This window comes from Choloepus didactylus, chromosome 15 (assembly GCF_015220235.1).
Source record: "Choloepus didactylus isolate mChoDid1 chromosome 15, mChoDid1.pri, whole genome shotgun sequence".
NCBI classification, from domain to species: domain Eukaryota; kingdom Metazoa; phylum Chordata; class Mammalia; order Pilosa; family Megalonychidae; genus Choloepus; species Choloepus didactylus.
The window spans coordinates 28,245,108-28,267,134 of NC_051321.1; the positions used below are offsets into that span (position 1 = coordinate 28,245,108).

General features: G+C 41.5%; 1 protein-coding gene across 1 annotated transcript in view; it reads right to left on the minus strand.

Annotated features, from left to right (window-relative positions):
- The window catches only part of SORCS3 (sortilin related VPS10 domain containing receptor 3), a 593,008-nt gene that overhangs the window by 99,095 nt on the left and 471,886 nt on the right, over nucleotides 1-22,027 (minus strand). The window contains exons 8-9 of the mRNA XM_037804383.1: nucleotides 15,930-16,019; nucleotides 7,564-7,743 (exon numbers count right to left, since the gene is read on the minus strand). Coding sequence (XP_037660311.1) covers nucleotides 7,564-7,743; nucleotides 15,930-16,019 — 270 coding nt within the window. The remainder of the gene's footprint in view (nucleotides 1-7,563; nucleotides 7,744-15,929; nucleotides 16,020-22,027) is intronic.

Here is a 22,027-nt window from a genome sequence, read left to right on the forward strand (position 1 = left end):
CTTTGAAGAGAGAAGAGCAACATCTCAAAACAAGCAGCTAGAGGATTAAAAGAGATTTATCATCTAGAAGGGTTCTGGGGTAAGTAGACTTGACCCAAACTTTTATTCCTTCTCCGTCTGCATGCTGGACAATGATACCAGATGTTTAGAATGACAATGCCCTGTGTCTAAGAAAGAAAGATTCTCTTAAATCCCTGTGGAAGTCCCAGCATGTTCCAAAGCCAAGAGGTGATTCACATAGTTTATTAAACAAGAGGTTGAATGGAAGTTATCTGAGTTACTCAGATAACTCAAATGTTGAATTGTATATGACTCTCACTCTTTGAGGATCATGGTTAACTGAGGTTTATTTGAACCCCAAGAGATCATGAGTCGGAGGGAAAGGAAAGCATTCCGTGATGTGAGCTTTATTTTTTTTTTAATGACATTAACTTAGCTGATGAAATAAGAAGTCTTATTTTTTATTTTATTAACCTGACTGGCCCTGAAAGAGTGCCAACTCACATAAAAACAAATAAACAAAAATGAGGATAGAGAATGTCCGGAGGAGAAGAGAATTATCTGGGAAGAACACAACCAAGGGGATTTGACAAAAAGCCAACAAGGGTGTTGATTAGATTCCTAACCTAAACAGAGTAGGGCAAGGAGCCAAGCCAAGGTGGGGGAGAGGCAGTGGTGTCAGCACTATCCCCCTCCCCGCCTAAGGACCCTCCCTGGCCCTGCCCTAACTGCCTTAAGTCAGTGCCCGTTTCAGGGAGGCCAAGGCTTTGCCTGGCTGGAGTCTCATATGCTCATCCAGGATCACCTGGGTCTTTAAAACCAACTGGAAGGGTGTTTCTCTCAAACCTGATTGCCAATCATTCCTCACAAAGAAAGGAATCTGGTTTTCTCCAGAACTTTCTGCCTGATGGAGGCCTTTTGGCTTTTTCTTTTAGCTAGCGCCTTTTCTGTTAGACTCCCAGAGAGTGACTCCAGAGGGCTCTCTCCCGAGCCAGCTGGCTGCTCTCCAGAAGAACCTAAGGCCTAGTAGCCACTTCCTGGGAGAAAACGCACAGGTCAGACTCAGATTCCTGGGTCCATGACCCATTGTTCCTGTGGCGATCCTGCCATGCGCATCCCCTGCCTCCTAATTGGACTCAGGGCAGCAGGAATTGCTAGCCACTCAGTTACTTCTTGTGCTCCTCCAGATAAGCGTGTTCAGCAGATGCAAGTGTCATTACCGTGTTTTCCCACTGCAAGTTCCACCACTCACATTTCCTGTGTGTCCCATACACTGAGGGCAAAATCAGGGAGAAAGAGCACAGAAAAGGTGTAGGAGGAGAGATTTCCAGGGAAGTCCCATCTCTGACTCTGAAAGCATTTCTCCTGCAGTTGCACATGACACGGCAATTTCCCTCCTGTCGGAACAGCCAGAGCACTTCCCATTCATATTTGGTTAGTTCAAAGCCCTAACATTATTACTGAATTGCCTTTTGGCTTCCTGTCCCATGTAAATGCACAATGAGTTTGGAGGATACTGTGCTTTTGCATACCACAGGCCAACACCTTTTAAACTTTTTCTTTGCAACTGAATTAAGAAATACATTTATGTTGCAACCCAGAGGACTCATACTCCTATGTGTGTGCCAGTGTACATGTTTATGTACACATATATTTCTGACACAAATGCATGAAACTGTGTGCAATGTAGAGGGCAACTGGAGAATGAGACATATTTTTAAACTCTTCTCCATCCAAGGAGATAGCTGACATCAGATAAACTTCAAACATGCTGCATGGCTGCTGCTGATGGTCCCAACAGCCCAGAGAGAAGGGTTCCAGAAAGTGATGGTGCCCAAAAAAAGAGAGTGGCACAAGGTGTCAGGCCTACATGGCCTACTTTCCCTTTCAGAATCGATTTGAGGCACAGGAGAGAACCTGACAGCCAGCCCCTTGGCAGAGCACTGGGTCCAGGTGGCATGGTCATCTGTCACTCACCTCCCTGGGCCCTTAGGACAAGGGAACCAGGGTCCTGCTGAGAAAAGCAATTATCATGGGCTGCCTCCGGCTGTCCCTAGAGTTGGGTCTGTGGTGAGGGGCTGAGCAAGGTCAGTTTGGGGAAAAGTCTCTGAGGAGTCATTAATTGGCTCCACCTGGTCCAAGAAGGGTCAAAGAAGGTTATGATAAAGCAGAGGGTGGATGGCAGGCACCTAGGAGAGGGACGGCAAGGAAACATCAATAAGATGGACAAAGACACAAGGACACTAAGGATGGCTTGGAGAGTTTTTCTATGAACTATTCATGTATAGGAAGATGAACATAATTAGTTATTAGGGAAGTAAAAATTAAAACTACAATGAATACCACTAGGCACTTATCAGAACGGCTAAACACATACAAACACACAAAACTGACAATACAAAGTGTTGGTGAGATGTGGAGCAGCTAGAACTCTCATTCATTGCTGGTGTGGATGAAAATGATACAGTCACTTTGGAAACAGTTTGGCAGACTCTTAAAAAGTTAAACATATGCTTACCTTTGACCCAGTATTCCAACTCCTAGGTATTTGGTATTTACCCATGAGAAATGTAAGCTTATGTTCTTATGAAGGTTTATATCAAACTTATTCATGATCACACAAAACTGGAAACAACTTCAATGTCCTTCAACTGGTGAATGAGTAAACAAACTGTGGCACATCTACCCAATGCAAAACTTCTCAGCCATAAAAAGAACACATTGATATATGTAAGATCATGGAAGAATATCAAAGGCATTATGCTTGGTGAAAGAAGCAAAACTAAAAAGCTACCTATTGGATGATTCCACTCACATGACATTTACTAGCTGTGCAACTTGAGCCAAATCACTAAATTCCCTATATTTCTGTAATCTTCTAGGAACAATGAGAATGACACTGGGGTGGTTTGAGGCTGTATGTACCACAGAAAGACATGTTCTTAAATCTAATCCATTCCTGTATGTAAACCCATTGTAGTAAAGAGTTTTTATGAGGTTACTTCAGTTAGCTTATGACCCACTTCAATCAGGATGGGTCTTAATCTCCTTACTGAAGTCCTTTATAAATGGGATGAATACAAAGAGGGAGAGAGAGAGAGAGAGGAAGCCGGGAAGCAAGAAACTGAAAGCAATAAAACCCATGAGAAGGGAGAGGCCAGCGGATGCCGCCATGTGGAGTCAACATAATGGGCAGCTGGTCTTTAGGAAGAAAGCATGGCCTTGATGATGCCTTGATTTGGACATTTTTCTCAGCCTCAAAACTGTAGGCTAATTAATTCCCATTGTGAAGCAAATCTATTGCACGGTATCTGCTTTCAGCAGCCTAGGAAACTAAAACAGACACCTATTTCAGAGAGATATTGTGATGGATGAATGAGAAAAAGAATATAAACTATCCAGAGCTGTGCAGTCCAGTATAGTAGCCACTAGCCACACATGGTTACTGAGCCCCTGAAATGTGGCTAGTGTGACTGAGAAACTGAATTTTTAATTTTACTTAATTGTAACTATTTTAAATTTAAATTTAAAGACCCTGGTACTCAATTTAGTTATTGGCAAACTTTTAGGTATGCTTTCAATAGCTTGGGCATGCAAATCTACTTTTATACTGTGAATTTTACGAAATGCAAATACTGATCAAGTTTTTCTGCTGAAAATTTACCATACAAATTGAGATGCATGGGAGGTGTAAAATACACCAAGATTTTGTAGACTTAGCATGAAAAGAATATAAAATAAGTCATTAGTAATTTTTTATATTGACGGTGTGCTGAAATGATATTTTAGATATTTTTGGTTGAATCAAATACATTACTAGAGTTAACTTCACCCGTTTCTTTCTACTTTTTAAATGTGAATAGAATAAAATTTAAAATGGCAAAGGCAGCTCACACGATATGCTTATTGAATGGCACTGGTGTAAGGCATTTCCTGGTATGCCATTTCTATTTTTGTAAGAAGTTGAAAGCTGGTTGCTTAATATTCAGGTAGGCATTAAAGAAAATGCATCAGACCAGTATCTCAGAGCATATTTACATAGCATTATTGGGGGTATTGGAGATAATTTTGGATTCTTCATTTATTAGTGGGTAGCAATTACGAATAAATATAGCTGATAGTTAAGGATGTGAAAAAAACTACAACAGAGATGTATATAAAAATAGTGTTATAAGAATTACTGTGTGTGAAGGAGAGAAAAAAACACAATGGATTCACTCCCCTATGCTGAACCATCCTGGGAGAGTGTTATTTCTCAAACCCCTGCACAGGAAGGGGAAAGGATAGGCTACACTGCCCAAAGGAGGCCTCCTGCCTCTTGTTTCTTGAGCTTCTCAATGGTGAGCACGCATAAGGGAACACATTCGCTGTCAACACCAGCCTTGTTTCAGTGGAGTGGGCTTCTGACACCTTAAATAAGAAATCGATTATTTAACCTTCATGCATTACTTTCTCTCATGATTATATAACTGCAGCCATGACAACAATGTACTTTGAGGCAAGGATTTGAGGGAGAACAAGTCAGAGATTTTCTATAGCAGGAGAGTGCTCCGCAATCAATTTCTCAGCCTTGTTAGGTTTAGGAAGCTCAGCAGGGCTGATTCCCACTAGTCTCCAAGATCTCTCAATGCCAAGGCCTGCAATATAAATTTACTAATAAGTTCCATTGTCTGAGTCTCCTCTTCAGACAATGGGAGAATATTTGAGATTTTCATTGTCAAGGAGAGGCTAAAGAGGTCTTCATGGAAGATGGATATACCACTAGCTTTAAGTGGCAGTGGTCAGCTGCACATCTGACACTTATCTGCAGGCATCTCTGATTTTCAGACAAGGGAATGCAGATGTAATGTCCCGAGAAGCCCTGGCTCCAGAGGGTCTCAATCCCTCTCCACTCCCAGGAACTTCCCTTTTCCAAACCATTCTACCTCCTGTGGCCACAGCCTTTTCACAAGGCTTTTCTGATCATCCCTTGCCTCATCAATGGCTCACCATTACCCACAGTGGTGTTTCAACATAGTGATAACACATCATGGTGTTAACACACACTGGTAACATCTCACAACTATTCATCAGACACAGATAATTTGTTACTAGTCATAAAGGGTAACGTGTGTTGATTTTCTTTTAAAATTTATATTACAGAAAAGTCAAAATTATGTCTATGATGGCACCAACTTCAGTTATTTATATTACAATAAGCATTCCTAAGCTGGAGAAAAATAATATAAAGTTACAAATTAACTTGGCACAAGGGACCACATGATGTATGAAAATATTATTTGCTTGGTATGTAGATGTGGGGGAAAGAGACAGATAAATCCTAGTTCACAAAATAAAAGCTCAGCTCTTCTATCAAGCTCCTTACCAGCATCTTCACAATCTTCATTCCTATCATTCCCTGGGATTGTTCCACACTCCATGAAAATGGACCTCTACCAGTGCATTTCACAGGAGTGAACTAGACTCCTGTTCACCTGTCAAGCTACAATTCTACCAGTTACACCTGTCTCCCTCTATCCAACAGGTCATCCTTTAATCCATCTCATCTACAAGTCTTCCCAAATGCCTTAAGTTAGACTTAAATTTCCTCTTCTGTGATCTCACAACATGGGGGATCCGCACCTCTAATACAAGTTAGAGAAGTTAAGACTGTGAACACTACCCTAACAGAGTCACTTATATCTTTCCAATAGATTGTTAGTCTCATGCAGCAGTCCATATCATCAAACAAAATATACTCGATGACACTGTGTTAATTTAGTTGAATTATATATGAAAACTTACTGAGTTTCCAAGCTGCATTATTCAGAGTCCAGAAAACTTGTAGTCTCCTTGCTAACTGGCCAAAAGTTACATAATTTCACTTTCAATGAGAATCTCCAGTGAAAAAGTTAAAGTCTGAAGACCCCTAGAGACAAATTAAATTGAGCTTTATCTTCAAACCACAGGATGTAAGTCCAGATGCAAAACAGCATGGTCCTCTAAAATCCTTCAGTATGATCATGGTCTAGATACGACCAGGTTCCAATTTATTCTCTTTGGTATTCAATGTCTTCTAGAATCTGAACTCGAACTTCTTATCCAGCCCCCATTCTTGTCCCAAACAAGCATCTATTCTGCTCAATTAGGCTAGCTAGCTCACTTTCTCACAAATCTACACAATCCTTCAAATCCTTAGTTCTTGCCTTTCTTGACATTTGGGATTTCATCAACTTCTTCACTCTTTCCTCCCCAGGGCAAGATAACTGATAATCACATTGGTAAGTTTGAGAAGTACTGGGAATGTACAGTTCATCCCCCACCTCTATTTTTGAGATCTACCTGCCAAAGTCACACTTTGCTTCAATGCTGTGGGGTTATAGGAACACATATCCTTAGGAGAGTCTTTGATTTACCATTTTGGCCTGTGACTGGATTACTGAGTCCAATTCTGGGATGCATTGCAAGCCCTCCTTTTTTCCCAAATAAGTTTTAAAAGCAATGAAGATTACATTTGATCTCTATTTCTCTCACCCTATGTCTCTGTCTCAATTGGTTCCAACTTTGCCCAGACAGAAAAAGAACTTTGTTTACTGACACCCTCAAAGACCAACAAACCATACTGCAAACTACTTGAGAGCAATAACCATTTTCTCTCTTCTGCCTCCTTCATTAGCTTGAATACAAAGTAGGGACACAGTCAACCCTGGTAAAAGTGAATGGAGAGCCAGCTCAATAGGGCTAGCTTTAAAGGATTTGCCCCGTCTGGTAGGCTCTGCTGCTCCACAGATGCAGTGACACATATATATTTCCCCAACAAGATGGAAAATGCACGTCAGCAGGAAGAAAAAAATTACACATATCTAAACACATTCTTCACTTTGATTCATGCTCTACTTCAGGTCCTTGTGTCTCACTATTGTAAATGACCATGGAATTTTAGGCTCTTTTTCTTAGGAAGGGAACAGCATGGTAGCAAACTCATCCACCATATTAATAGGGTCAGAGATACAGTGATTTCTTGACTGAAAGGTCATCCTGAGCAACATCTACCATCTTCTTTTTGTGTCTGACCACAGGAGCATGAGCAATGGTATTATCTATATAGCCTTGCTTATACAGACAGGATTTTGGAATGGACTGAGTCCTGGGGACATAGTGCAGCTCCACGTTCATCCACATTCCCCAATAAGACAGGACTTACTGCCCAATAACATAGGTGTATTTCTGCCTCCTCATGTGATTAGAGCTTACACGGGAATGTAAGCTTTCTAATGCCACTGTACACCTTTTAGTCATCTTTATCATTGTAAAGGTATCTGGTGCATTTCCCAAACTGAAACCTTGTTCTTAAGGGGCTTACATTAGCACTTGTCAGCTAACTTCCAGTGAATCCGAATACTTCCACTGATTTAATTTTCTACCCAATGACATCCATTACTTTTATTTTAATATACCTTCATTCACCCCATGCCTTGATATGAATGGAGGTACACTCAGGACTGACTCCAAGGCTTGTGTTTATACCATGAAAATTCTTTAAAGGCAGTTGGATGTAGGTGAGGGACAACCTTGGTTACATACCTCATACAACTCAATAATGATGTTTCCCATTAGACCTCGGCTGCTTTTAATGTTCTCCATGGCCAGGGTGAAGTAGATCCCACGTGTGTCTGAGATGTAGAGGTTGTATGTGTCATTCTGGTTCCATTCTTGGACTGCTGCAAACACTTGATTCTCATCAGTACTGATGATGTGCATGTCCTGTAAGAAGAAAAATGGTCAATAAGGCAGCAGCTCTCCGTATCTCCCTGCTCTTTGGGACCCAGAGTAATTGCCATGACTTATGAAATGGTTGAAAAAAGCTAGAGTTATAGGTAATTTTATACCATTCTGTGTCAGACCACAGCTACAAAAAATGAGCATAATGATTTCTATTCCTTGCTAAGTGACAGCATGCTGTGTGAAAGGGGCTTTTGTGGGTATTGTTTTCCATGACTTCACAGGATTCATTGACTTTAACTTCTTATTTTTATATCTGGAAGTTAGTGTTAGCACTAACAAATACATTCAGCCTTGTTGGAGAAAACTCACACATGCAAAGAAGACAGGGCCTGTCCTTCTCTAGATCTTCATTTATGTTTTCAAATTCTGTAGTGTAATGGTTTTTGAACTTTTCTCTGGCATCTTCAGAGTCATGGGGATTGTAAGAGGGTTGGCATGGAGAGAGAGTCAATGGGTAGGGCTCTGGGCCTCCAACCTCTGCTTCAATCAGAGCTGTACCACTTGAAACTGTTTTATATACTAGAGTTTTGTATAATACTTCAGGAGTAAAAGATGAGGGATGTTCTACTGCTAAGAGAATAACATTCAAAAATCACTAATACAGAAGAAACAATACTCAAGTTGGAATACAGTGTTCTGGGTCATAATATAAACTTGTTATAAGTCAGTTGTATGAGGATGAATGTATCAGTCCCCCTGGGCTTCAATTTCTAAACCTAAAAAATGAAGAAGTTGGGATACCACCAGAAATAGCTAACATTTAGGCAATATTCTAAGTCATCTAAAAGTATTATTTCAATTAAAAGTCAAATCATCCAATGATGGAGATAATATTGTTGTCCATAGTATATTGAAGAATAAAATAAGGCACAGAGATGTTTAGAAATCTCCTTCAGGTAATATAGTTAGTTAGAAGTAGAACCAGGTTTTCAGCCTCTGTAGTCTGACTCTAACCCCATGATTAACTTCTAGCTATTTGTATATATATGGCCTCTAGGTGAGGGGTTGAAAACCAATGATTCATGAAATGAAAATGGACCATGTGTGCTAAGTTTGGCAATAGCCTTTATTGAATACCGGAATCTGAGGTCTTTTAGATGGAGTCAGCACTCATTAGAGTCTCAGCCCTATATACCCATATGTTATCATGATCTTCCACTTATATATTGATGTTAACTTCTGCACCCTGAAGCCATTTGTGTTTGTAATCCTGGACTGGATGATTTCTAGAATCAAATCTAGGAGTTCACTATTCAAAATTCTTTATATAAGCCAGTTTATACCTGTGAGCAAGCACTGTACAAAGATTATCAGAGAAACTCAAGACCTTATCTAGGTAACTTACACCAGGATAAACATTTGACAAAACTGGAGAATTAAAAATATCAAACTAGTCAGGTATATATGCCAAAGGATAACAACATTCCAGTAGAGGACGAGAAACACTTTGATAATGTGGTGGAAAGCCCTGGTAATACAGGCATTAGCAATAGCCATAAGAGTTGACAGTAAATAAATAACCAGGTCGAGCAATGACTTCATCTCACCAATCTTCCCCAGAAAGGAGGTAGCAACATCTGTAAGCAGGTACCTTGGAGAGCTCCACTCCAAGATGATTTACAGGGATCAAGCCCATTTGATTTGAGCAATTCAAGGGTAGAAGAATTGGGAGAGCAAGTGAATGGGAGGTGTTTCCTGTTTGTGTGTGTGTGTGTGTGTGTGTGTGTGTGTGTGTGTGTGTTTTACTGGTGATTCTCTGTGAAAGCTCAGCCCTTGGCTTTGTACTCTCTGATCACCTTGACTAAGACCTCACTTGCTCATTTGTGCTTATACACCTTGTAGAATTAAAGTACAGGTTCCTGCTGGGCTGCCAGAAAATAGAAATGAGGCTTACCCTTAAACACCATGTGACAAATTCATGTCGTGTTGGTGTGGAATGAATGTCCATGAACCCAGTAGGAGGGGAAACAGTGGCTGCAAGAATACAGATAAAATTCATTTACCCTGTTAAAGATGCAACAGAAATGCCTGGCTTTTCCCAGATGTTTTGGTTATAAAAATGAATGAGCTAAGTTATTTTAGAGTAAACTAATGTAAAAGAAGTAGAAAAAATAACAACTTAAAACCCTGTGGCAAGGTCAAGATGGGAGGCAGCCAGGTTTGCTGTGAGCGCACCTTACATGAGTGTTGCTGTGAGGCCATCTCACCTGGTGAACAGGGACTCCAGGCTCAGGAGGAGGGGTGGGGAGAGACTTCTCCCTAGTATCTAGGATCATGGGATGTCTGAGAAATTTCTAATTTTCCAAATGCACTTAGCTAATAAATGATACTAAGATTTAAACCCAAGACTATGTGAATCAAGAGGCTAATCATTATACGGGTGGGAATAAATTCAGTGTGCATCAAAATGACCTGGAGAGCTTAATATCCCTATAGACTCATGGGATCCACTGCCTGAGATTTGTCTGTATGGAGCCTTAAGTCCTGACATTTGAATGGGCTCTCTAGACGATACTAGTCTGAAGAATCATTCTTTGAGAAACTTGGAGCCATGTGACTTGTCTCCAAAAACTAGAACATTAAATAATCAAGAACAAAGAAAAAGGTTAAAATTGGTCCAGTAGAGAGATGAACGATAATGAAGTTAATTTCTTGAATCCTGCTTTCTCAATGTAACTCCAAAACATGTGTCACCTCCTTACTCAAACATTCTGGCTGATTCCAAAAACAATGAGGGAGAAATGTGATTGGTGATGAAGAGAGAAACTAAAGGAGGGAAAACGCAATAAGAGTAAATTCTGATTGGGACTTTACCAAACTCAGTATTTACAAAACAGCAGACACAACCACATATGTGTTTTTATTTGGAGAACAACTATAAATAACACTCCCCCTCTACATTCAAAACAATAATTTGGGAGCATCACAGTTGCTTCTTGAAAACCAAAACCTTTTGACTTCCTAGGTGAACAATGGTGAAAATATTTTGCTGTAATTGAGGTATTTTCCTGTAATCTGGTCCTATTTCAATTTCTTTCATGATATAAACACTAAATTATTAAGCATGTGTCATGTCCATCATTTGCCGTGATAGAAATACAGAGGAGCAAACTGCAGAACCTGCCTTCAGGAAGATGAGCCAGTGGTGGAGACAGTACGTACTCTTGTGGCTGTTCATGGACTTGACTAAGTGATACAGTAGAGGCACAGAAGATGGTGAGAGGAGCACAGACATTTTTGGTAAGAGATGTTGGAGCAGTTTTTGTGGACTTTGTCATATCTGGAAAGCAGTTTCCTCTGGGAGAGGAGAGGATATAAAGGGATCAGATCATAAGAGGTCTTATAATGGCATACTGAAGTTCTACCCAAAAGGTAGTGCAAAGCTATCACAGGATTTTAAGCAGCAGAAAGGCATGATCAGAATTGAGTAATTCAGAGATTTATTTGGAGAGAATCATGATCAATGCATGGTCATATTCATTGCAGAAGCAGTATGAAGAATGGATTTAAATGGGGGCAATATTAGAGGGAAGGAAGAAAGCTTAAAAGGCCATTTCAATAATCCAAATAATACACATGAGGGCCTGACCCCAGAAAGTAGACATTGAAGACAGATAGGGGATATTTAAGGAGGTAGAATCTAGAAGGGAATAAGGGATAAATAAAATGTCTCTTAGATATCTGGCTTACAAGACTTTCTGCTTTCCCTTTACATTGCACAATACAACCATAATTAAATATGTTGGCAATAACATTTTTGATGTTTATCTCTCTCATTTGACTACAAGCTCCTGGAGGGCAGGAACTATGTCTATATTATTTACCACTTTATTGCTAGCACTTCCCAGAATATCCAGCACATAGTAGGTATCCAACAAAAATTTATTGAATAAATAAATGGAATAGGCAATTAAATATTGGAGAAGGATGAGATATATGGGCTTGGGGAAAGGAGGAGACCCCATCTTAAGTTTGGTTAAGTCAAATTGGCAGGCATTTTGTCCATATTGAGCAGTGGGGACAAACAGATCAGCTAAGCAATAATGAGACAAAGAATGAGAATTTGGAGACTATGAGCTCATTTCTGGATCTGTTAAATGGAACTTTTTAAGAGAAAATACTTCAAATAGGCGGTTGAATATGTGATCTAGAGATCAATGAGAAACTTGGGCTAGGTCTGTGAATATAGGAGCCACCAATATGAAAAGAAAGGATGAGGTCACCCAGGGACCATGCAGAATGCAAGGAGAACTTAGTAACACCAATACTTAAAGAGTAAATTAGAATCAAATATTGCCAAAGGAAGGAAAGAGTATCAAGTATGGAAATTTATTTTTCAAAAGCATCAAATGATCCAGAGACATTAAAAAAGATAAAGATGTAGAGATGTCTAATGGCTTTGGCAGGTAGTTGGTCACTGGTGACAACTGCTAGAGAAGTTTGAGTGAAATAATGGAGAGGTGGAGGTGGGCGAGCAGGGGTTTGAAGAGTGACTAGGAAGTGAGAAACAGATTAGAATTACAGATTTCTCTTTAAGAAGTGTGGCTATGACAAAGCAGAGAAGAATACATTTGTATTGGGGGAAATGTAAAAAGCAAGGAAAGAAGGGGTTAATATCATTGTTATCTTATAATAAATTTCCTAAGACACATTCTCCTCTCTCCTCTTTTAATTATACAAAATGGTCCTACCCATAATCTATTGTCAAATTAAAACAAATCTAGACTTATGTCAGGTGAGACTTTTTCTGAAGAGACTATTGCAATAGGGAGAACACTCTGATCATAAGATCTGCAAGTACTTCAGACTGAACGCAAAAAAGATATTTTTCACAGGGAAAAGTAAAGCAAGCCTAGGAAGAAATGGTGTGGGGGAGTGGGGGTGAGCAGGTGACCGAGCAGTTGAACAGGAAATGCTTTTCCTTCTGGTCAGTCAATTCTTGGAAGTGGCCATTAAGGGGGCTTGTTTTGTGTTCCAATGATTGCTTGAGCTCAAGGGCAGGCTGAAGTTCAGGGGCCTGGGGGAAGGAGAAGAGCCCACCTTAAGTTCAAGTCAAATTAGCAGGCATTTTGTCCCGACTGATCAGTAGAGACAAACAATTCCACTAATCAATTATGAGACAAAAATGGGAATTATAGAATCTATGTTTGGCCTTGTCATAGTAAACAAGGGGATCTTCCTCAAGTTTTATCTAAGTCATACAGAGAAGGGTGGTTCTTGGCAGTAAACCATTTCCCAGAATGCAAAAAGGTGGGGGAATTTCTTACGCCTTGCTGTTTCTAGGAACACGGGGCTCAGGTAAAGCTCAATATTGTCACTACCAAATTGAATGTCATATAGAAACAAAAAAAAAACAAAAATGTTTCTTTTAGAGATGATTATAAAAAGTAGCAAGTTAAGCGTAAATCCAGGATCTGGGAGACAACAGGGGGAGATGTAGGGCCTTAGGCAATACTGAGTCTGAGATCAGGGTGAGCTGTGATCCCACAGGAGCACTGGTCTCCACGCCAGGCAGGTTAAGAGCTTCAGTCTTATTTAACCCTGGATCACAATCATTCCTTAGATTGTAGAGCACATTACACTTTACGAACAGCGAGCCATTTGTTGAACCTTCATGCCTTTGTCAAACAGCATCATTATCCCCATTTTACAGATGAGAAGACCTGGGTGCATGGGTAAGTACATGACAGAGCTGGGATGAAAACCCAGGATTTCTTCCCATAAGCTCAACTGCCTTTCCCCTGTGCCACCACTGCTCCTTAACATCTGCCTCCACGTCCTCCCTCAGTTTGTGCTTTTCATGCCTACTAGACTGGAAGTGCCAACCACGAACTGGGTTATGGAGGACTCAGCAGAAGGTTGTGGCTCCTAATAATGCTGCTCGTTATTAATGGTACTCATTTCAATTCTCTGCAAAGCATTCCTGAGCCATGGAGAAACCCAGGAAAGTATATTCCCTGAAGACAGGCTGCCAGCTGTCGGGTAAGGGCACTGACGGCATGAAGGCTTTCAGTGTTTCTGTTTTTGTTTTCAAGCAAGATGCCTAAGGGTAGTTGTAGCGCTGCATGGAACAGCAACGACTGGCATAAAGCCATTTCCATTTTCAAACAATGGAAAGAACCGATCTTCCCCCCCATTCCTTCTGCTCCCATCCCCTCAGCCCAACTATGACTATCTGGGCCAATGCAGGCTAATAAAGGGGATCAATAACCATCCAGCTATTTTCACAGCAGCCATCACATTAGTGAGAAGCTGGTCTGGGTGAAGTCCTATAAAAGGGGCTGTAAAGACAGTTCCTTACCACAATATATTGCTACGGGGTTGCTAATTATCAATGGAGAGTTCTAGGGTTGGGATCAAGTTGAGGGCTTACTTGTCCTCACCTGCAGCCACAGTGCCCAGGGGGGTGAAGTGTTTGCTTTCCAGACAGGAGAGGGAGACGGGGAGGGGAGGGGGAGAGGAAGGGGAGGGAGAGGGGGAGGGAGAGGGAGGGAAGAGGGAAGGAAGAGGGAGGGAAGAGGGAGGGAAGGAGGGAGGGAAGGAGGGATAAAACAAGGCATATGTTGGGTAGACGGTTTAGGAAGTTCCTGGAACCTATCTTGCCTGTCAGTACCTGGAGACCATGCTCCCCTGAGGGGTATTCTTCTTTAGAAAGGGCATCATTATGATCTCCCCCTTCTTCATCCTATCCAAGCAGAGATACCTTTTTTCTGCTTAGGTTTAGTTTATGCTGAGGGGTACAGTCTGCAATGACAATCCTCTGCAATGGCCCCATAAAAGTCACCCACAGAAGGGATAGAGAAAATGAGAAATTGGTACCTATGGCTCTGAGGCTACTTGATATGGTCCCTGCCCACCTCACTGGCCTCCCCCACCTTGCCCTTTGCAACCCAGTCTCTCGAAATGCTTTTGCAGTTGTTGACTGAACCACACTCTCTCTTAAAACAAGGTGTATGCAGGTATTTACATCAGCCTCTCCCTCACCCCATGTTTGCAAGATTAACTCCTTGTTGTCCTTCTTATATCAGCTTAAACAACTCTATCCATACTTGGTTAGTTCCATCTTGAATGTCCCAATGGCCCTTGAATTCTAGACTTACAGCACTCCCTACAGCTATAATTCTTTGTTCAGTGTTTCTCTTCTCTACCAGAATAGAAGTGCCATCCAAGGGAGGGACCATTTGTGTCTTAGTCACTTTTCTATCCGCAGAGCTTAGCCATTGGCTGGCACAAGGTTAGAATTTGAATGGAAGAAAGGAGAGTTGGATGGATGAATAAAAGAAGGAAACATGATTGAATGAATACATGCATGCATGAACCACTGAATGAATAGAAACAACCAGGAGATAGATAATAATCCATATTCCTATCCCCTAATTCTTCCCACCTCTATACTCATTTTCACAACGTCTTAGTACCAGTTTAGAGACCCAAATCTTTGCAACATTGGACTTTATATGTGCCTAGCTTGACCCTGCTTCTCTGTAGCCTCATTAGATGATGCATTTACATCCAATCCATGTTCACATTGAGGTTCTAAGATCCTTCTCCCCCCTGGAAGCCAATGTTCATAAGGGATGGGGTCTACAGAGTAAATTTTATGATTTTCCAATAGAAGAATTAAAATGCCATCATGTGATATTAACATTATAGTAAAATATCCCTTTTAAGTTATACATACAGGCAGAAGAGAGCAGAAGTATACACAGCGCATTCATGTTTAGCCTTGAAATACAGAGAAAGGCAAGAAAACTTTCAGACTCATCGGTGCATCTGAGGCATGCACATATATGGCATCTGTGCTCCCACCTGTGCCATTTGGAGCATAGCCCTCTATTTGGCAGTAAGGCCCACAGAGAAGAGGGAGGAGCCCTTGGAAAAGATTCCAAAACTAGTGCTCCTTTCACTACCTTCCCTGGGAAATTACCCAAGGTTATACCAGTTGACTGAGTCATGGGAAACCAAAGCTCTTGCCTGTGGACCCCGCTGAGAGGGGAATATAGAATCCAGGGTCGCGACAACCAAGGCCAAACCTCACAGTGGTAGGTCAGGCTGGACACCAGAAGTCCTCCCAGCCAGGGATCAAACCTCCCACAGCCCCACAAGGCAGCCTCTCCAACCTGCACGGCACCTGGCAGGACCCAGGACAGTAGAAGGCGTGGTACCTTTGGCAGCGAGTACTTGGGCAGCTTTATCTGAGCAAAAGCTTCTCTTCGATAGGACACGTAGTAGCTGGCTCTTCCACCAGTTGTTACCTGGATCATGGGGGAAACACAGAGAGATCAGATGGGGCCACAGCTTGTGGCACAAACTAGAAAATATTAGTTTCTCCATCATTGATCGCAGTGAGTTTGCAACTACCTTTTGGAGAATAGCCCTTGCGGGCTTGGAGTCTCCAATACCATAGCACCTTGAGTTGCTACTCTGTCATGACACTTAGACAACTGGGCAATTATAGCAGTCTCTCTCCATGAGAGCAGGGACTATGTATTTGGTCAGTGCTCTGCATGGGTGCACACCTAACAAATATTTTCAAATGAATGAAAATAGACAAGCTGTCAATGTGGGCTACACCCATGTTCTGTTCATTCTGCCATTTTTATTTTAACAGTTTATGAATCCACTGCAACCATGACACTCTTGTCAAAGGTATTTTTTTTTTCTGGATCTGATTAATTACTATTGCTTAGAGCTCTCATCACTATGAAATTTAATGTCACTTCTGACCTGAGTACAAAATCTTTCCTTCGTATTTATAAATGCATGCATTGAGCAGATACTTATTGATTCTTTCCATGAGCACGTTATTAAAAGGCATCAAAGGTCAGAAAAACAACCCTGGATTTGAAATTCAGAAACCCTGGGTTTGAGTTCCAGCACTGCTCTTTCATGGCTAGGAGGGTTGTGGACTGGCCCTGTAACCCCGCTTGGGAAAGGATGGATTCTTAGCTAGAGGAACCTGGAAACCACCCCAGGAAATGGTCCACTGGCCTGTCAGGCTGAAAAGCCCTGCCAACATGGCACAGCTCTGCAGATGGCTGCTATCAGTCCAATTATCTTAACTCAGGGGAAATTACTATTCATAGGAGAAGACCACATGGCCTGTTCAGAGAAAATGGCAGGACAACAATAGCAACGAGGCTGCTGTGCTGAGGAGGCAATTACACCGAGGCCTATGCTCTGTTCTCACCAAGGCTCAAGCTGGAGACAGGCCAGCCTTCCCACTCTGGGCCCAAACCTGGCTCCTGGCCATGGTGGCTGCTGGGAGCAGGAGGGGCATAACATCTCTACTGAAAGCCACCCACCACTCCTCTCTCTGAGAGATGGCATCTCCCGTGGTTCCCTCTTGCTCGGCACAGATTGAAAGTCCACAGAGCAGGTGCCACATGCTGCCAGGTAAGAGCAGATGTCAGAGCCAGTGTGAAGGCAGAATCTCGGAAAAAACTTGATGCAAAGGTTTAGGCTGTAACCAAGAGCATCTCCCTGATGCTCAGCACTATCCTGAGGTCTCTACATTCTAATTAGACTCTTTCTTCTCTTGTATTCTGGGACTTTTTGTAATAAGACACTTATTCCGAGTCGATACTGTTCTGCGTTGACTTAGACTTTGAGTGTTGACATATTAAGATCAATGGGTTGCTGAAAAGTCTTATTTTTCCTCTTTTCAAAATGAGTCTCAAGTGCGTAAAATTAGATTAAAATTTAATCCTTAGTTCTTGACACATAGCCATCATTAGTCCTTACATGGTCCTATTTATTTATTTGTGTGTTTACTTTATTTTTATTTTTAATTATCAGAGTGGAACATGTAAGCATACCATCCAACCCAGGAGCTAGATCAGTATATTTTAAACTTTAGCATGCATCAGATTCACCAGGAAAGCTTATTAAAACTCAGACTGCTGGGCTCCACCTCCAGGGCAGGGGATGGAGCTGAGAATTTTCTTTTCTAACAAGTTTCCAGGAGATGCTGATGCTGCTGGCCTGGAGACCATACTTTGAACAGCACAGAACTAGACCATTAACAATTTACATATACCTTTGTGTTCCTCTCCCCTCTGAGCCCTGCCTCCCTTCTGGATGTAGTTACATTCCTGGATGTTGTGTTTACAATGATAATAAAGTATTAAAACTCCCAAATATATCCCCTGGGCATGTATCATATACTTTAAAACCAAGTTCCTATAGGACACCCTGAACCTTACCAAACATGCCTTTGGGGCAGTCAACCAGCCTTAGAGAAGGTAGGTCTAATCACTGAATGCTGGCCACAGCTCAGCAATTAAAAGAAACTTCACCCCTGCTGCCTCCATAGGGAACAAGATGACAGCAATCAAGCCTCTTATCAGCACCTCAAAGCAAGGCCGAGCCCTTAGGGTTTCCAAGTCACTGAGGGCCGTAGGAGAACGAGTGGTGGCCCGAGAGGGTGATGGGCCCCAAAGCCTGGGCAACCCAGCCTGGTCATGTCTACAATAGCCCCACCCAAGCACAGACACTCTCTCTCTCTCTCTCTCTCTCTGACACACACACACACACCCTGGGAGAGACTATGTTTGAATAAATAATGCAGATGGCAATTACACTTCAGATGCACCATGGGGTGACCCAAAATATTAAGTGGCTGCCTGCAGCCCAGGGGGCCCAGAGGTCCCGTGAGTACCTCTGATACCATCAGTCTCTCCTGCAGATACCAAGCTGGTTCCTGCCACAGCTCCTTTGTCCTGACAGGGTCCCTCTCTGCACCTATCAAAACCCAATGGATGACTTAAACCTCATTGTACGTACCATGAGTTCATGGAAAGGTTTCTGGATGCCACCAATTCACTATAATTTCTCCCTCTTCTGAACTCCTAAACTTAGTGCTTTCCATTTCTAGAGCACTTTCAACACTTACTCTTGTGGTACACATATTCCTATAATTATTCCTCTGTGTCTTATTGCGAGGTTGCAACTTCCTGGATTCCTCGGCAGTGCTGGTCTCTCTAGTAGGTGATTAGTGGATACATAGTAATAAAAAAATATGATAAAGCTGTCATGTATCGAGTTCATCTACCGTGCTCCAGAGCTGCATGTCGCCCTTATATAAATGATCTGGTTTGATCCTCACAACAATCCTATAGCTGCAGGAAGGTACTAAGTGTCCTGCCCAAAATAAGACAAATTTGAACCTAGGAAAGTTTGGCTCTACAGTTGTGTTTCTCTCCCTGTGATTAACTAGGAATAGTCCTATATTCGTCTCATTCATGTCATTGCCACAACAACCTATTTCCCTGATTCCAACATCTTAAAAAAAAAAAAAAATTTTAAAAAAATCTGTGTATTTGGCATATGTATATATGTTTATGTTTCTTTGTATTCCCAGAAAATCTGTTTTGACATTGAGGCTGCCTCTTAAAATCGATGTCTTCTTGGAAGAGAGGAGATCAGGTAATAAATACAGAAGTAATAACTACAATATAACAATGCTTTCTACACAGAAGATGCTAATGAATCATACTTCATTAGATTCCAATGATATACATTCCCATATATATCACCTATATGCTTGTTTTACAGATTGGGAAATTGAGGCTGAGAAAGGTCAACTAACTTGCTCATCACTGCACAGGTTTCAATGTCACAGTCAGAAAATGAACTTGGGTTCTCCAACTCTGGCCTATGCCTGTGCCTTCAGCCAGGAGTGAGCACATAGCAGAGGACTGGACCAAAGCAGAGGGTCAATACTCACTGACTAACTGAATAATCAATTGTTTGGATTAATCCACCAAACCAGAGACTTTGAGTTTCTGACTTCCTCTGTTGTTTACTGAGTAAAACATGGATGTAGAAAAGAACTCTCTGCTCCTACCCAGTCCCTGGTTGGTCAGAGGAACCTATTTCAAACAGAAGTGCTGGCACATCCCCTCGGGAGCAGAATCCTTGCACTGCTGGGTGATAACCAGGCATTTGCTCCTTATGCCTCTCTGCTATTATGTGTGTGGCTCTCTGGCAACCACACCGGGAAGGAATAAAGTTTAGAGACCATTAATCCATTTTGATGAACTTTTCTCTTCCTTACAAGCAAATTTGCTGGCATTGTAAATCCCAGAGATTATTACCACTTTCCCTTTCCATGACACCTTTTATTTTATATTTGATGAATGTCATCCAATTATTTGCTATGGGCCCATCCGTCATGCTAAACACAGAATTAGCTGGGTCTTTTCCTTACTAATGACTGGCTCGTTAATCTGATTTTCTGGATTTCCATTTTACAGGTTTAACTGGGCTCCTGGCCAGTGAAAATGATTCCTTTGGACAAATGCTTTGGCCATTAAACACATCTGTCTCTTCTGACTTGTTCCCGTTCTTGCCGTGACCAAACCTAACCTGACGTATCCTTTATTTCTTTATTCTGCCTTGCTTCTGGATGATGGCTTGCACTGGAGGAAAGACAGATATCTGCCCCCAAAAAATGGAACCAAAGGGTCTTGAGTTATTTCCTATCCCCTATTTGATCCTGTTTCTGTCACAGATAGGACAAAACTTGCAACATCTCAAGAATTTTATTAATGTACATTAGGTAATCTGAGAAGAGAGGCAGGAACTAACATTTGTGAGTGTCTATTATGTGTTGGGTATTTTATTTCATAATATTATTTAGTATCAATAATAATTATAATTACTATTATTGTTGTTGATAAAATTATCAATACCTACAAGGCATTAGTAAAAATAGCCGACCGTTTTTGAGTATTTGCCATATGACAAGCACTGTGCCTCTATACATAATAGCTTTCTATTTTATGTTTAGGTGAAGAAATTGAGGAATTGAAGAGTCATAAAATATGCTAAAAGAGGAACAGCTGGTAAATGGTGGAGCTGGAATTTGAACTATGTTTATCTGACTTTAAAGCTTCCTACTAGTCCCTCAAGCCACGTGAGGAGGTCTCCAAACTTCAGACGTGCCGCAGCTTGATTGCACCCCTGGCTGCCTCTCTGTGGAGGAGAAATGGATACCATGTCACTCAACTTCCAGTCTCCCAGATAAGATGCCCACCAACAGGGCAGATCTTTCTATGTGAGGGTTCACGCCAATTTCCCAGCTCCGAGAAATCAATGCTCTATTGTTGCACAGGAGAGAATGGTGCTGGGATTGGAATTTGTGAATAAAAGGGACTGTAATGGAAATAAATTCAACTTACCGAAGAGCTGCTGCCTTCATAGGAAATGGTATTTAGAAGCCTTTCCAGCTAAAGGACCTTGCTGGGTCCAATCTGATGTGAATAATTTGTCTAAGCCAAGAGAAATGACCACCTTTATAGGCAGGCATTAGCTATTTCTCACACAGCCTCGGCATTGTTTCCTCTCCTTAAAGAAACGAGAACAGTCAAGCTGTTATGATGCACAATTAACTTTTCCAATTTCTTTGCTCATTAATTCTATTCATATTATTTAAAATAAATCTTGAAGTTGTTAGGCCTTTCTCTCCCTCTCCACCTACATAATTCCTTCAAGGATCAGGCTTCTCTTTTAAGAAAAAGAAACAAGCTTTTGACTACTTGGCCACAAGTCAATAAATAGTCAGGGGTCTCACTGGGAAGTTGTCATGAGTGTCAGGCTGACCCCTGGGGGCTTCTCCATGGTAGGTTCTGTCACCTTGGAGAGCCTGAGCTCATTTTCCAAGAGAGCTTTGCTAAGGTCCCACCTCATGTGTCTGAATCTAAACTGTGGTACCGCATTTGGAACAACACGACATCCTATCAGCAAGTTGTATCTTCTGCTAGACAGTTTGATTTTGAATTTCCAGCATGTCAGACCAGTGTTTGCTCATTTTATGTCCTGAAGGCTCTATGATATTAATGTAATATGCAGTTTTTAATCTGCCTATCTAGGAACAGTGGGTCTATTACATAACACAGCTTCCTTTGAAAAGAGATTGTACATAAAATCTTTTATTGGAGTCCTAACATAGCCCCAAAATGGCTTCAACAGGAATAGATTTGGGGATAAGACAGGTGACATTGAAGCCAGTACTACTCTGTGTGTGTGTGTGTGTGTGAGTATCTGTGTAGAGGAGGTATCGGAGGGGAGACATAAACTGAGATTGCCAGTACATTCATTGGGCCAAAAATATTGACAGAGCAATTTCCACTTTCACCAGTCCTGCCCTGCAACTCCTGGCAGGCTTCCCTGACCAAAGGGAATGTGAATAAGGCAGAAAGAAGGTAGTGAGTCAGAAGAGCACCAGACTAAGAGTTTGTGTCCAGACCCGACACAACAG